General features: G+C 54.7%; 5 protein-coding genes across 5 annotated transcripts; all 5 read right to left on the bottom strand.

Moving 5' to 3' along the window:
- Window positions 1–1,702: 1,702 nt before the first annotated feature.
- On the bottom strand, window positions 1,703–3,249 carry CMQ_3367 (NADP-specific glutamate dehydrogenase; the record flags this gene model as incomplete). Its single annotated transcript, XM_014319305.1, has 4 exons — window positions 1,703–2,745; window positions 2,803–2,852; window positions 2,913–3,138; window positions 3,204–3,249. The coding sequence occupies 4 exons, from the start codon at window positions 3,247–3,249 to the stop codon at window positions 1,703–1,705; spliced, it is 1,365 nt and encodes a 454-aa protein (XP_014174780.1).
- Window positions 3,250–5,647: 2,398 nt separating this feature from the next.
- Window positions 5,648–6,869, bottom strand: CMQ_4132 (uncharacterized protein; the record flags this gene model as incomplete). Its single annotated transcript, XM_014320070.1, has 3 exons — window positions 5,648–6,367; window positions 6,446–6,521; window positions 6,676–6,869. 3 exons carry the CDS (start codon window positions 6,867–6,869, stop codon window positions 5,648–5,650), a joined length of 990 nt encoding a protein of 329 aa, XP_014175545.1.
- A 1,137-nt stretch (window positions 6,870–8,006) lies between these two features.
- Window positions 8,007–9,646, bottom strand: CMQ_4150 (uncharacterized protein; the record flags this gene model as incomplete). The annotated part of the gene is made up of 4 exons (XM_014320088.1): window positions 8,007–8,692; window positions 8,757–9,285; window positions 9,359–9,386; window positions 9,450–9,646. 4 exons carry the CDS (start codon window positions 9,644–9,646, stop codon window positions 8,007–8,009), a joined length of 1,440 nt encoding a protein of 479 aa, XP_014175563.1.
- Window positions 9,647–10,828: 1,182 nt separating this feature from the next.
- On the bottom strand, window positions 10,829–11,353 carry CMQ_3995 (uncharacterized protein; the record flags this gene model as incomplete). The annotated part of the gene is made up of 2 exons (XM_014319933.1): window positions 10,829–11,114; window positions 11,334–11,353. 2 exons carry the CDS (start codon window positions 11,351–11,353, stop codon window positions 10,829–10,831), a joined length of 306 nt encoding a protein of 101 aa, XP_014175408.1.
- An 859-nt stretch (window positions 11,354–12,212) lies between these two features.
- Window positions 12,213–13,882, bottom strand: CMQ_3869 (major facilitator superfamily transporter sugar; the record flags this gene model as incomplete). Its single annotated transcript, XM_014319807.1, has 3 exons — window positions 12,213–12,527; window positions 12,598–13,750; window positions 13,806–13,882. 3 exons carry the CDS (start codon window positions 13,880–13,882, stop codon window positions 12,213–12,215), a joined length of 1,545 nt encoding a protein of 514 aa, XP_014175282.1.
- Window positions 13,883–15,513: the final 1,631 nt, after the last annotated feature.

Raw genomic sequence — 15,513 nt, 5'->3', positions numbered from 1 at the left:
TAGACCTGAAGGCCGAGGAAGAGTGGCTTTCTCTGCGGCGGGAGAGACGGCAGAGCAAAGCAACGGACAACGCCATTGTTCCATCTGTGCAGCCTTAGCGGACCGCGTATGACGGGATGGTGCGTGCGCTAAGCCATCTCAGCTGGGCTCCGTCCATGATCCCGCTCGCTTCGTCCGAAAATGCAGGGTGGAATATTAATCATTGTGCCCAAGTCGTAAGCTTGCTCTGACGATCAAGACAAGCCCCATCGGCTAGGGGTTGCAGCTCTGTCGAATCTCGTACAAACAATTGTATTTTGCATGCAAGACACCTATGCCATATGAGCAAAATACCCCGAATTTCTGGAAGGATGCCCATTGCGCATTAGGCCGTGGATAATTTCCGGGTCCCGAGACAATGAGAGAGTGATCCAGTCGCCGAAGATCTTCCCTCGTGGGCGGCGTCACACAGCAGTGCCCGTGCGGTGCCCAAAGCTGTACATCGTACTCCCATGCGGAGATTTGAGTTGGTACTCCGTACAGGGTACAGGACAATGCCATACCGACGTGGAGCCTGTACATGCTGCGGGCAGCTGAACTTGACCAGAGTAAGGGGGAGATTTGGGTACTCAGACCCATGCTGCGCTTCTTTGTTCAATCAAGGATAGGTGAGTGGGCCATTGAGTGTTCGCCGTATCCCGTCAACACTTGCTTATCCTGCATCTCATCCCGATGACGATCCATTCTTTTCTCCATCTGGACACGGAGGGACGCTTTTTTTGGTCAAGACTCCTGCCGTCTGCCATTATAGGAATAGTGGACTCTCTCTTGATTGGACAAAGCACGAGACAGAGGCGCATGCTTGCTCTGCTGCAGATCCTGCCTCCGCTGTACGAGTACTCGCAATCGTACTCTGTACGGAGTATCGAGAGGCATGTTACGGAACGATCGAAAGCGCCATGTATCTTATCTTAATTTGTGCGTGCAAGTAGCCTGCAGAGCGAAACCAACTGGTCACCTCGTGTTCGACAAGATTCTTAGCGAGTACATCGTAAGGGTGGATGGTGTGGCTGTTATGCGAACTACCGATACATCCGGGGTTCTTGAAAATGGAATGAAGAGATGTTGTGACCAATCTTTCCCTGCAGCTGCTGACTATTACCCATCGGGAAGGAGCATCTGCCAAAGGCGCAGTTTCCCTGGTCTAATCCTTCTCGTTTTGCTCTAAAGGCTGACGTTAGTCTGACTATCGGCTTTTACGCCGCAAATAAACCGTTCAGCCGCCACAGCCCTAAATCTCACGGAAGAATGCATACTATTGGCGTGTGACAGAAAGGAGGTGGCAAACTGCACGGCACAGTCAAAAAGATGCAGAGTGCCGAACCGTCTGATCAAAGAGCAGCAAGCACTCGTACTCGTACTTGTAAGCAACCTTTTGTTTTAGGCCGCCCCGATAATGTGATCCTCTTGGGGCTAATTGGACAATGGCTGTATGGGCTTAGACAGTCGAGAGATGACATGAGATCACCACATTATTGGTCAGCTTACGGCAATCACACTCACTTCGAAGAAAAAAAAAAGACCTAGTCAGCCCTGTTGGGTTTTCAAGAAAGTTCGCTAGCAGATGCATTGAGAAAATGATAAAAAAACAATCGTCACTGGTTTGCCCCCTTCAGGGTATATCGTCATTCCCGTTTCCCCCATTTTCCGTTCCCAAAGCTGCTTACTGCGTGGACCACCAGTCGCCCTGGTCGTGCATAGCACGAGCGACCTTGACGAAGCCGGCAATGTTGGAGCCGGCGACCAGCGACGGGAGCTCGCCGTCGGCAGCCTCGACGTACTCTTTGGCCGTGTTCAGGCCGTTCTCGAACGCGTTCTTCATAATGTCCTTGAGCTTGTTGTCGACCTCCTCCTCGGCCCAGCTGAGGCGCTGGCTGTTCTGGGCCATCTCGAGGCCGCTGACGGCGACGCCGCCGCAGTTGGAGGCCTTGCCGGGCGCGTACCAGACAGCGGCGGTCTTCTTGGCTTTGCGGTCGGCCTCGAAGACGTCGATAGCGTCCTGGGTGCAGCCCATGTTGGAGCCCTCGGCGACGAATTTGGCGCCAGCAGCCAGCAAGGCCTTGGCCTCCTCGCCGCTGACCTCGTTCTGGGTCGCACACGGAAGGGCGATGTCGATCTTGCCGACGTGGACCCACGGGCGGGCGCCCTCGAGATAGGTGAAGCGGTCCTCGACGCTGAATTCAGTCAGGGCCTTGCGGGCGACCTTGAGGTCGGCAATGGTGGCGATATCGGCAGCCGTGACGGAGCTGCCCTCCTTGGCCACGATGGCGCCCTTGGAGTCGGACACCGAGACAACCGTGGCGCCGAGCTCGATCAGCTTCAAGACCGCGTACTGGGCCACATTGCCGGAGCCGGAAACGGCCACGCGCTTGCCCTTGAAGTCACCCGCGCCGGCGTACTGCAGCATGTGACCGACGTAGTATACGAGGCCGTAGCCGGTGGCTTCGGGGCGGATCAGGCTGCCGCCCCAGGCGAGGCCCTTGCCGGTCAGCACGCCCTCAAACTTGTTGCGGGCCGCCCGGTAGGTGCCAAACAGCCAACCGATCTCGCGGCCAGACACCCCAATGTCGCCAGCCGGCACGTCGGTGTCGGCGCCGATGTGGCGGGACAGCTCGCGCATAAAAGCCACACAGAAGCGGCGGATCTCGCCGTCACTCTTGCCCTTAGGGTCGAAGTCGGCACCACCCTTGCCACCACCCATGCTCACTAGATCATGTCAGCGAGTGAAACAGACAGAATGAGGAAGACAGAGAGCCAACTTACAGCCGGTGAGGGCATTCTTGAAGACCTGCTCGAAGCCGAGGAACTTGAGGCTGTGCCGCAAAGATGTCAGACAATGTCCAGGACACACAACCTGCCGTTCCATTCCTTACATGGACAGGTTCACGCTGGGGTGGAAGCGCAGGCCGCCCTTGTAGGGGCCGAGGGCCGAGTTGAACTGGACGCGGTAGCCACGGTTCACCTGCAGCTCGCCCTTGTCGTTCTCCCACACGACACGGAACTGGATGATGCGTTCGGGGATGGAGGCGACCTTGAGGGCGATGCGGTACTCGGGGCTCTTCTGGAACAGCGTGCTGTTCTCCAGGGTGCTGACAAGCTCTGGAGAGAATCAGCAGCAATTCCCACCACTCTAGCTCGCCAATCTATCACACATATTCTCTTACCGTTGTAGGCCTGTTCAAACTCAGGCTCGCTCGGGACGTTGGACATTTTGATGATTTGGTGAGGGTTGAAGATGGGAACAGAATAAGCGAGAAGGAAGAAGGGATGCGCAGATGAGCAGGAAGAGATACAAGAAGTGGGAGCGTGAGTCAGGACGAGGGAGAGGGATCAGTCTTATACTTATCTACGATAAAGCTAGCTCCCAGGCGAATGAAAGCCGTTTTGAGCTACCAACATGGTTGCGCCAACAAAGTGTAACGGCGAGTGCAGAAAAGAACGCTTTTCTCGCGCGCGGCCAGCTAGCCTCCTGCTTCGGCGACGTCCTGCCAATGCATGGCATGAGAGGCGAGCCGGAACTCTGGCCTGGCTGCGACGACGGAAGTGGTGGGGTGGGGGGTTATTGTGGCAAGACTCTCAAGACTCTCTCTCGAGAGCTGCCGGTGGTGGCGACAAACGGAAGGGAGCTAATGGCCCCGCGGCGAGATGCAGGGCCCGGGGCTGAAAGCAGAGCAGTAGGCCACTAATTAGAAGAGGCGCTGCGCCGGAATCGCTCAGGTCCAGTGACGCGCTAGGCGACAGCAGGCCAAACCACGCTGCAAAATGGCTCGCCAGCGAAGAACAGAGAGCCGTTTCGGGAGGGCGGCTGCCCTGCCAGGCTACGAAGCCTTGGGGATTGAGGACACATTGAGCACAATAAAGGCGAGGAATCGGTCTGCAAAAGACTTGCCAGCAAGAAATTGCAACACACGGCAGCCGCCCACTACGCTCCCATTCACGGTCTGCTCATGCGTCCTGGAGCGTGGGCGATCATTTTCCCCAGGGAAGCTCCCTTTTTCGGAGCTCGGCGCCGGCCTCTTCTGAATCACCACCACCCTTCTCCTCATGCTTAGGCAAAAGCCAAGGTGGACAGGCAGAGCCCGGGCGGGCACGCCCTCGATATGAGTCGCGCGCATTCGGTGGCTCGCTGTTGGATGGACCGGTTTCGCGTACACTTGAGAATTGAGTAAAAGAAAGGACAAGGCCAGGCCAGAGTGTAAGTTCGGCTGTCTGATTGGCTCAAGTCGCTGGCCAAGCGTCCCAAAAGGGCGACTACCTCTGCTCCGTTTCCGCTTCGTGGGCTGTTCCTGGAAATTCTCGCCTGCCCTTTTTTTTCCTCTTGACCCTCTTGTCTTTGGCATTCTCCACACGGAGAAGCCGCACCAACTCACCAAGGCTCCGATTATCGCAGCAGCTCTGTCACCTGCCACCACTCGCCTTTTCCCTCGCAAACGGGGTCCCCGCAAAGGCTAAGATAACTTTGTCATGCACGGCCGTTGTTTCACGACCTGCCTCGACAACGTCGCAGTTGCTGAGCGACATTCGTGCCATCAAGACACCAATCTCCTGCTTGCGTCTCCGTCTGACGCCATGCGCGACATTTCCCCCAAGACACTGTCGAACGATTCGCCTGTTCTGGCAAGGTCCGGATGTGTATCAGCTGCTTGCTCGGACGAGAATAGCGGAGGAGTTCCAATAGAGAAGAACCGCAGTAAATAAAACAGCACAATGCCTGTTGACCCCGTGTTGCCACCCCCGACTTCCCCGTCTTACGTCTGCCATTGACTGCGGGAGTGAGATTTGACCTTTGTATTACATCCTATGTTTTGCTAAGTCTCTCGTCATTGGAACTGGATAAGAGATGTGCGGGTTTTCCCCTTGCAGCTCCCCGTGCCCTCCCACGAGCTCGCCGTTCTGTAGCCCCCACCCCTCGTATGTACGCAGTTATGGACGGATTAACAGACGGAGATCGAGCATGGAAAGGACGAGCATTACGTCGAACGGCTAGTCAGTTCCACATTCTAGCGACGGATCTACAGACGAAAAAAAACGCCGCGTCTTTACTCCGTACGGCCCTCTCAAACTTCTTTGGCGCCAAGAGATAAGATGCAGCCAAATAGCTAGGGTGTGGGGGGCCTGGAAGGAGAAGTTGAAATCAAGGGGTTTGGTGAGGTCAGTCGGGATGGTGAAATAAATATCTCAGCCTGGCACGAGTGGAATTGCTGCAGTTCTTAGCTGCCCCATAATTAGGCAATATAAGATGCGTGCGTTGGAAAACGAGGGGAAGGAGTGGGAGGGTCGTGCTCCTTCCTCACTGGTTGGTTCGTACGTCATCGGTAGTATTTCGCGCATCTCAGTATGAAAGCAAGCGCTGATACGGAGTATGGCATCCGTATATCCATGTTATCACAACGTCTCTTGACCCTGATTGGGCAATCTGCATGCTGCTTGGAAGATCGGCGAGCGGCGGCAAAGTGTGTTAAGACTGAGCTGTTAAGCTGAGCTATTGGGCTGTTTGAGCTGTTTGAGCTGTTTGATTCCTTTTGGTCTTCCTCGTCTTCAGTCTTCCCTTTCCAGCCTAGGACACCACTGTTCAGATCTCATCTTATTCTTGCTTCTTCACGTCCTTCTACTCACCAGGGCCGCCGCCCCCCCTCCTCTTCCACCACTGCCGCACAGCTGCCCGGATTGCAGGCACGCTCGCCACCACCACCGTCGCCGACACCTCGACCCCGGACCACACCAGGCTGTCGGTGTCGTCCCACGTTGGGTTGGCCGACCGGCCAAAGCGCACGAGGAATCGCAGCCGCACGGCGCTGGTGGCCAGCACGACCACGCTAAGGCTGAACATGACCGCCGTCGTGGCTGTTGCCACCGGTGCCGGTGCCGACGGCAGCCGCCGCCATAACTGCACCAGTTCTGGAAGCGGCAGCACGAGAATGACCGCGTCTTGGGCAATGCCACAGGCGGCAGCGGCACAGGCGACGGTGCCGACGGGAAGGCAGCGCGGAGACGGAGGCGAAGAAGACGACAGAAAATCAAACCGCCAGACAGTGTCGACTGGCCAGCACTGGAAGACGTCCAGAAACAGGAAAACGGTGCCTGCAATGACCAGCCAGACCGCAATAGCCAGCGCCGCAATCTGGAAGCCGCAGCGACCCCATGAGGGAGACGTCGCTGGGGCGGCGTCCATGTTCAAGCCAACATTTCCAGTGCCGTCCTCTCCACGGCTGTCGCCGCCTCTGCAGGAAGTCCGGAGTGGTGCAAAAAGGTGCAGATACAGGCACAATACCGACAGTCGAGCCAGTGTGAGAATGACCAGGTACAGGATCTCAGCAATGTAAAAGGCCTGCATGTCAGCATATATTCTCCTTCCGATTTACTGTTATCCCTCTTTCCACCCTCCCTCCCAAAACTCCCAACCTACCAGCAAGGCTTTTTCAATGGCACCTGGCGACAGGGTCCAGATGTCGACACCGAACCCGACCACTGCGGCTAGAAGCCTGTGTCAGGCAACGCATCATTTGTATCATTGTGGACAGATCCAAGACCGCATACCGTATTGCCCGGTGATGAGAAAGGCCACAAACAGAGGCTAGGCTAGCTGTCAGTATCGACCTCCCAGAAAGGAGAGAAGAGACATGGCAAGGGGAATACGTGCTGCCACCACCATTGTGAGATAGTCGTCTGCCCTCTGCAACTGTTGACGCCGCACCCACAGCCGCAGCAGCAGACACGCCAACGCCGGAGCCTGGATAGCAAAAAGCGCCAGAAGAGACGCTTTGCGTGAGCGGTGCGGCCAGGCGGAAGGGCACATCTGGACGAGTGTGTACAGGGTCACTGGCTGGCATGTCAGCGTAAAGACAGGGTAAATTTGCCTTCCAAACATGTCTGTCTCACCTATAGCGTCGGTTGTCGAGCAGTGCGCAAGGCAAGACTGGACGGCCTGCAAGACAACAGAGGAAGAGGTGCCAACCACGGCGCAGAGGCAAGTAGTCGCGTCAGTGGCCGGACATGCTGTCCAGGAGGTATTGCCAATACAGCGAGCCTGGTGTCCATACAAGCGCGAAATTAGGGACGGCTGTGGAAAGCGGGCGAGATGCAAAATACTTACACCACAGGCTGGAAGCAACAAGGACATGATCGGAGCTTATTGGAGCGATTCTCTCCAGGACGGCGTCGATGTCGGTCAGAATTACAGTAAGTGTAGAGGCAATGGTAAATGCAGTAAGGCGAAAGGCACGACTGCCGGTTTAGATACTTTCGTTCCTTTGCATTCATTCACTTATACGCGCGACTGACGGCCACTGACTCATCCATACATTCAGACAGATCTGGTTGCAGCCGTCGTCCCGTGTTGTCTGCCGTCCTGTAGAGTCACAAGAGTGCCACAAGCAGCTCGTGCTGCCACAGCTTCGCATTGCCCCACGTACAAGCATTCAGTCTCGCCAAGGCCTTGGACTTGTGGAATCTCTTGTTTTATTTTGTTTTCCTTTTCCCTCGCCGTTTATGTCGTTGATGTGCCCCGTTGGCCGCCATGCAGAATAGAAGACGTTCAGAATGCACCCCGGCTTCCAGTCCGTACCCTCCATGCCTATAAAATTGGGACTCCACCCTTCCTCCTAAGCTTCCAAGATATGCCACAATATGATTATAGTTACAAAATTCACATCCCTACCAGGTCAGATAAACAATGACCCCTTCCATCTTCGTTTCTTCTCCCAACCATGGGCGAGCGTTGCGCAGGACTTGTCCCGGCCACCTAGCTCTGGGCAGAAGCCGAAAAAGATCTGGAAAGTTGGAAACGGGTGCTTCCTAAAGGGAAATAAGTTGGTGGGAAAGGACAGTCAAAGGAAGGCTCTGCCTTGAGCTGCCCTCTCTTTCAGGTCAGAGCGGCCGTGGCACTGCACCCTCGATGCTTCGCAATCAAACAACGCATCCAAGGGCTCAGACAATCCACGGCACTGGTCCATCCCAAATGGACTGCTTTAAGATGCCTCCTCAGTCCGGCGAGGGCCGCGGTACCCAAAATTGCCGTTGCCACCACCGTTACCACCGCGGCCACGGCCACGACCACGGCCGTCACCACCACGACCGCGACCACCACGGAAGCCACCACCACGGCCACGCCAGTTGTTGTCCCGCTCGCTGCGGCCACGGTTGTGCCGCTGCACCTGGTGGAAACCGTCGTTGGGGTCGGCCTGTGCTACCGCAGGCGCAGTGTTCACCGGCTCAGGCGGGTTCTCGGGCTGCTCGTCGGCCCAGGACTGCTTGTTGCCTCCTTCTTCTGGCGTTGCCTCCAGGCCGGTCTCCGTCTCCGCCGGGTCCCGGGGCACCTCGACCCACTCCTGGGACATGCTCAAGTCCTTGGACTGGTTGGCGCTTGTGTCCCACTGGCTCTCACCCGCAGCATTGGCAGCGCTGTCATCCACGTCCGCGTTGGCAATGTGCCCGGGAGCCTCGACAGCCTGGCTGTGGCTGGCATCGCCGTTGGTCAGCTGTGCGACCTCTGCCAGGGAAGCGTCCTCGCCAGCCTCGATTTCGGTCAGGCTAGCATGTGCAATGGTCGGGTCAGACTGGACTTCGTGGGTCTCTTCGGCAACGACCTCCTCGACAGGCTCGGCCTGGTACAGCGGAATGGCATGGGCGGCCGCGACAGCCTTGACCTGGGCATCTTCGCATTGTTAAGATTCTAGCTTTGACCAATGGTAACGAGCAAGCCACAGCGAAGCACTTACAAGTAGTCTGCAGAGGGTCGCTGGTCACGCTCTTTGTTGTCTCTTCCACGCCTTGCACGAGCTTCAGCATGGTGGCAACGCCGTTCTCGTCGCCAGAGTACACCTGCAGAAGCACGCCCTCCAGAGCAAGGTTCTCGTCCAGTTGTGAGTTCTGGTCGTCTGCACGGCGAGCCGCAGCCAGGCGAAGAAACTGTGAGATGGTCAGAAGGGAATCTTGGAGGTGCTTCTCAGCATCGGCGGCGGCCGTCTCCGTGGCTGCGAGAACGGCCCCGGCCTTCTCCTTCTCGAACTTCTGGGTAAGCGTCTTGGTGACCTCGGCCTTGTCGGTAACCAGGCGCAGGCGGTAGTCCGAGTCAATCTTCTTGAGCTGGGCATACTGCTCCTCCAACTGAGCCAGTTGGGCCAGAAGGGCGGGCTTCTTCAGGTGCTGCGCCTTTTGATCCGCATTGATTATCTTGAGGGCCACAAGCTCCTCCAGGGTCTTGTCCTTGTTCTCGAAAATAAGACCGTCAGTCTTGGAAGCGTTGGTCTGCGTTCAAGGTTAGCATTTACCGTGTTGCGAAAGAATCAGCCGTGGGTTGTCACGGATTATCGGGACTTACAATCTTCTTGTTGACGTTGCGAATGTTCCTGCAACATGGTTAGCACTACGCTTCCCCGCAAAAACAAACAGGCTCTGGGGGATCTGCATACTTGGCTATCTCACGAAGGTAAGCAGGCTCGGAAAGCTCCTCGCCAGTGGCATCTGCTGGGCTGACAGAGACATCCTTTTCGGAGGTGGCAACGTGGGTCGGAGCAGGTGACTCTGTACGCTCAGCCTTGGCCTTCTTCTTCTTAGAGGTTTTAGACTCGGTAACAGCTGCAGGGTTCTGGACTGAGGACGCGGCCATGGTCGTTGAAGTCTCTTCAAAAGGTATGCCAGAGAAAGACGCTCTTAGAATCGAGGGGAATGCTGATAGTGTGGAGTGGAGACTAAGACAGTGTGAGCTTTGGATATTCAGAAATCAATACAGACGATTATTCTTTCAAGCCAGGATCGGCACCTGCTTGGGAAAAGACAAGCCAATGATAGGGGGGCAACCAAAGAGAGAAGAGGACCGACGAACAAATATCAACAAAAGGATAGTCTCAAGCTTTGGTCTGCGAAAGGCGGGTGCAAATGCAGTACAATCGAAAAAAGAGAAAGGTGGAGGTGAACGAGTATTGGTTATAGCTATGCTGGTGCACGGCGTAGGTTTTATTGCTGCTTGTGTTGGGCTGCTTGTGTTGTGTTGGGTTTTGACGGAACTGTGATTTTTTTTTTGGTTTCGATGCCAATTCAGGTCGAACAAAGTCGTTTGCTTCTGGTTTCGGTTGCCTTCTACCCCACGCGACTTGCCTAGCTGGCTGGCCAATCAGGACACCGTATACACGGTTTGCTAGGCTCTGCCCCTGTAACAGAGACACCGAGCTGCAAAAGACGCCTACGGAGCTTCATCGGCACGCGCTATGACTAGGTGGACGCAACCTCTGTGGCAACACATCTAGCCTAATTTCTCTCTTTTCACGACGGCCAAAAAGTGCCCACAGCTTCACGGATGCTCCGCCTGCTTTCATCGGGCTCTGCTGCCTTTGTTCGTAAGAGGACCATTGTATCGGCCGATCTCTGAGTTATATTCTATCGTGGTCTTATATTACTAGGATATCTTGCAATGCTGTTTGTGCGGGGCACGTGAGTTGGCCACACACATCTTGACGAAGCCTACTCCGTACCCTAGGCAGCACAGACCACCACGTCCTGTGGATCGTGCAAACCAGTGACTTCTCCTACTATGTAGCAACGGGTGAGCGAAGCCGGACGCCTCATGGGAAATTGTGCTCGTCTCAGCCTCAAACAGGCGTGCTTCGGCACTGGCTCATATTGATTCGGAAGAGTCCACCGTGATGATATGGTGGCCTCTTCTCAATTAGCCAAGCGAAACGTCGCAAAACGGCCAATAGCCTCCCCATACAAATATCAGAGCGTTGTCTGCAGACGCCTATTCAGCCGCCTGCCACCTGAGCATCGGTTGTTGCCGTCTTCTGGCCGTGTTTTATGGACGATTGTTGCCATTCAAGTCGTATGTCGGTCGCCAATCGGACGGTCGATCAGGTACTTGGAGCAGCTTTCGTTTGCAGCGCAGACGCAGGCTGGCTATCCTTTGAACTTCAGAATGGTGTCCTAGTCTCATCTCCACATTAGTCCGATATCCCAGGAGCCCCAGAGCCAGTGCAATACAGAGGAGATGAATACTGACCGCGGTCACTTTCTTGACGCTGCGTGCTGTGATACCGCGCTCGCCACCACGCTTGGCCTCGATGGCTGCCTCTTTGACAAGTCTGTTACGGGTTTTAAAAAGCGATTCAAACAAGGGGGGGCTGCACAAAGATGGTAAGGCATACGTCTGCATGAAGAGTAAATAGTCCAAGAATATCTGCAAAGTCAGCTGGGTACTAAAAAGAACATTGTGCAAAGTACTCACAAGCACATCCGCATTTCGACTCAGATTCGTGTTAGCATGGGCTTTCACAATCTTTTTGACCGTCGCACGCGGATACAATTTCTGTCCGGGCGCCATGGCGACTTTGGGAGCTGTGCTGATTGTTGCGATGCCGGTTTCCGCAGCTCTATGACGCGAGACGCGATACTTGCAGATAATTGCTTATGTAACATTTTGATGCACGTGACCATGCTTACTGGTTTCGGTGGGTAGTTGTATAAATCGGTACTCCGTACGCGTACTTCGCACTCCTTACTTGCCAATTGAAGTAAACAAGTTTTCAAATGCCAAAGTCAGATACAAAATTGGGAGTATGTACTCCGTATGAACAAAAATAAGATAAGTAAGCAGATTAAAAATAGCCCTCGGTCGGGCAAAAAGGAAGCAAAAACGTACAGCAGCGGGTATTCGCTGGTCGTCACCGACCCAACTACTAATCCGCCGATTACTGGTTTAACTAGGGGAGAGCGGACGGGATCCCGTGCTTTCCAGTATCTATGGCCGTACGTGAAAGATATTAGGTGTCCCTGTCTATATACTACTGTCTAGTGCGATACAAGCATCCACAATGTCGATTCCATAACAAGGTAAGATACATCATACGGAGTAGCAAGGTCAGGATCATATTTATTTCGTGATATGGAATATAAGGTCTTTTAATACTCTCCGGGTATGTTTTGTACTAATCCCAGTCGTTCAGTTAGTGCGCATAGAATCATGACGCGTTTCTTCACATAAACGCACCTTCATTCTCTGCGTTCATCCAAGTAAGCGCACCTCAAAAGTTTCCCATGCCATTTCCCATATTGTTTTCATCCAGCCGTGCCCATTTCAAACAAACTACTTTTCACAGTCCAATCCATCCACATGTCTTTTCTGCCCAAATTGTCCTTTTCATCCCGTCTTCTGTCATAGCAACCGTTCAGCTTCCAGCCTCCTATTCGCTCTCAACAAACGTCTCAGAAACGGTTGTGAACTCTTTCTTTTCCGTCCTCCCCAATTCAAAGCTGCTGGCCTCAGCACTGTTCGTCTCAATCGTGGTCTTTTCAGCCTTGCGCTTCAAGGCTTTGCTCGCCATCCTATCCGTGTATGCCTGCTCGATAGCTTCCAAGGTAGCTCCCCTTGTTTCGACCATGTATAGGGTTACAATGACCGTGCAGATCACCGTCATACCCCCGAAAAAGAAATATGCCCCGCTTGTCGACGCTGAGAGAAGAACGGGCGTGACAAGTGCAACGATGTAGTTGGCCACCTGTGGGATGGTCAGTATATTCAACTACTGAACAGGAGGGGGGGAAAGGCAAAGGGACCAAAACTCTTACCCAGTTTGCGCTCTGCGCCAAAGAAGACGCACTCGAGCGGGTCTTTCTCGGCAGGCTCTCGACTAGGTAGATACGGAAGACGATACCCCAGGTGCCGTTGAAGGAGATGGCGAACAGGTATATGCAGACGATGACTACCCAGCGGCCGGCGCCGTGCACCTGGTCGGCGGCGTAGAGGGAGCCCATGAGCAGCATCAGGACAGAGACGAGCACGCCGCCAAGGATGGAGGCTGTCCGGCGGCCCCAGTGGTCAGCCAGCAGGGTAGCAGGGATAGTGATGGCGAAGATGACGAGGCCAGACACGCCCGAAGCGAGGAAGGACGCCTCGGTCGACTTGAGGCCGGCGTTTTGGAAGAGTAACGGGGCATAGTATAGGACGCCGTCGATGCCGCTGAACTGCTGCATGGCCATGATGAGGCAGCCGAATATGGTGCGGGAGCGGTAGGGTTGCCGGAAGGCCTCACGGAAGTCACGGAACATGTGGACGATGCTAGTGGCCAGTGACGGCTCGACCGCATCGGCCGGCATCTCATCCTGTTGTTGGGCGAGCAGCTCGTCCTGCTCGGCCTGGCCGAAGCCGAGCCGTTGAACCACGACGCGGGCTTTTTCGAGCTCGCCCTTGGTGAGAAACCAGCGCGGCGAAGGGGGGACGAAGCAGACGGCGACGGCGAGGACAAAAGCGGCGAAGGAAGCGATGGCCAGAGGCAGGCGCCAGGCCAGAGACGAGTCCTTGATGTTGGAGGTGCCGTAGCAGACAAAGTAGCCGGCGATGAGGCCGATGACGATGATGAATTGCGGGATAGAGGTCAACACGCCACGGTAGCGTGCCGGCGACATCTCGGAGACCTGCACGTAGATGGTGCTGAGATAGAGGCCGGCACCGATGCCTTTGATCAGGCGGCCGAGGATGAAGACGCCAAGCACAGGGCTGGCACACTCAATGGCGACACCGACACCGTCGATGCAGGCCCCCAGAGCCGAGATGCGGATGCGGCCGTACCTGTCGGCGAGGATGCCGGCAATGGACGCGGACGCGGCACCGGTGATGAGGGACGACGAAACCACGACGCCGCGAATGGTGTCGGAAAAGTCCCCCATAACGGCCTTGAATTCTGCCATGGTCGTGACGGGGCCGATGCTTCCCGTGTCGTATCTGCGAAGGTGTGAGTGTGGATAAGAGGACGTCGGCAGTCCAGAAGAAAACGTACCCAAACAAGAAACCTATCAGTGATGTGAGGATGCACATCTTGACATAGGTCGGAACGGCGAAGCTTTTGGGCGTCATGATGTCTAATTTTCTAGAGCTTTCTCTCTGCGATCGGGTGCGTTTTGGAGGAAGACCGAGAGGGTAGTGGAGAACTGGACAGCACGGCGGCGCGTTTATCATTAAATAAGATAGCAAGTGCTGCCCGTCTGCAAAGGCGGGATAAGTACTCTATCCAAGGCAGCGAGCGGAATGTCCTAATCTGGCATTCAGTAGGCGGGGCTAAGAGGTTCAAGTTTGCGGGTTGTGATGACCGGCTCGTGTTCGGCTTATTCCTTTTCGTCGAAGCGGACGAGATTACGGCTCCAACTTAGCGGCCATCAGGGATATGATGGCTGGTTATGTCTCTTGAAGAAATGTGTCTCTGCCAATGTCAGACAAGGGGGCATTTCCAGGATGCCAAAGGGCCAATATGGCGACTGCTGTGGGCTGTGGGTTGCTGGCAGTAGCCGGCGAAGGCTGACGACTTGTCGCTCGGTCTAGTCGGTATGGCAAATTTCCGATGACGCAAAGAGGCTCATGATATAGGCCGCAGTTTCATTCCCCAGCTGGTCAGATGAATCCCAGATGGAGACGTGCTAGCGCAGTGTGAGGCGAGATCGAGTAACGGTCCTGTGAATATTGCCCGATCACGGAGTTGTAACACTGGTATGTAGATCAGAAGGGAGGGAAAAAAGAAACGAACAATTAATGCTCCGTACGGACGAGAAAGAAACAAGGGGTTTGTGGGGCTGGTTATCTGGCGCATCGGGAGCTCCTTCGTCCCTTTTTAGGCCAAAGTCTAATAGCACAACAACAACTTCACGTTGGATCGATATGTTGTAACCGTTTGTGACTGTGTTTCGTGTTTTTTATCTCACTCCACATTGGCCTGATCGCCAATACGATGACTGAGCGTCTCCCTTCAGTGCTGCCGCCCTGTTTTTTCTCTGCAATGCCTCTTCATATCTTGCGTCCCCCTTTTCTGATCTACATATCCCTTGTCCTTCTCTCGCCTCCTGGCCTCTCGTTTTTCGGACGCACAGAAGAGCCTGAACCTCTGTTGTGTCTGCTGTTCGATCTCCAGTCACTTCGCGGAACGGGTCGCAGTCGATCGGCATATGCCGGAGACTGCTTTGTGCCTCCCTGTAGACACAGTGTCTCTGGATCGCATGAGAAATCCGGTTCTTCCCTGGCTTATCTCTGTTGCTTCGCAACTCATATCTTGAATTTCTTCTTTTTGTTTCCTGTCTTGTCTTGTCTTGTTTTCCCCATGTTCTTTATCTTTTGTTGCTTATCCCCCTAACAAACATAAGTCATCCCCCACCATTCCTATATGCATCTCTCTCAGATGCTGCAGCTCAGAAACAACGGCTACACGCAGATCATGTGGCATGGTTCAGGGTCGATCGGAGTAAGACGTAGACCCATAAATTAACTTATATCTGATTGGTTGTTTAGGACTACACAGAACATGAAAAGCCCGAGTAGAATCATGGCCACCAGTTCGATTTGATGAATAAGCTGAGAAGTTGGAGTGGTACGGAGTAGAGAGAAGTAAATTGAGACACACACTCGACGCGCCCGTAACGGAGCTGGTCGCGTGGAAACGTATTTGCTGCATTTGCTCAACGCTCGGCGGCCTTGGAAAACCTAGTCGATCGTCTACCTGC

Source organism: Grosmannia clavigera (genome assembly GCF_000143105.1).
Source record: "Grosmannia clavigera kw1407 unplaced genomic scaffold GCSC_113, whole genome shotgun sequence".
Taxonomy (NCBI): Eukaryota; Fungi; Ascomycota; class Sordariomycetes; order Ophiostomatales; family Ophiostomataceae; genus Leptographium; species Leptographium clavigerum.
Note: the sequence above shows the minus strand (reverse complement) of the source record. Positions and strands in the feature narration are given on the sequence as shown.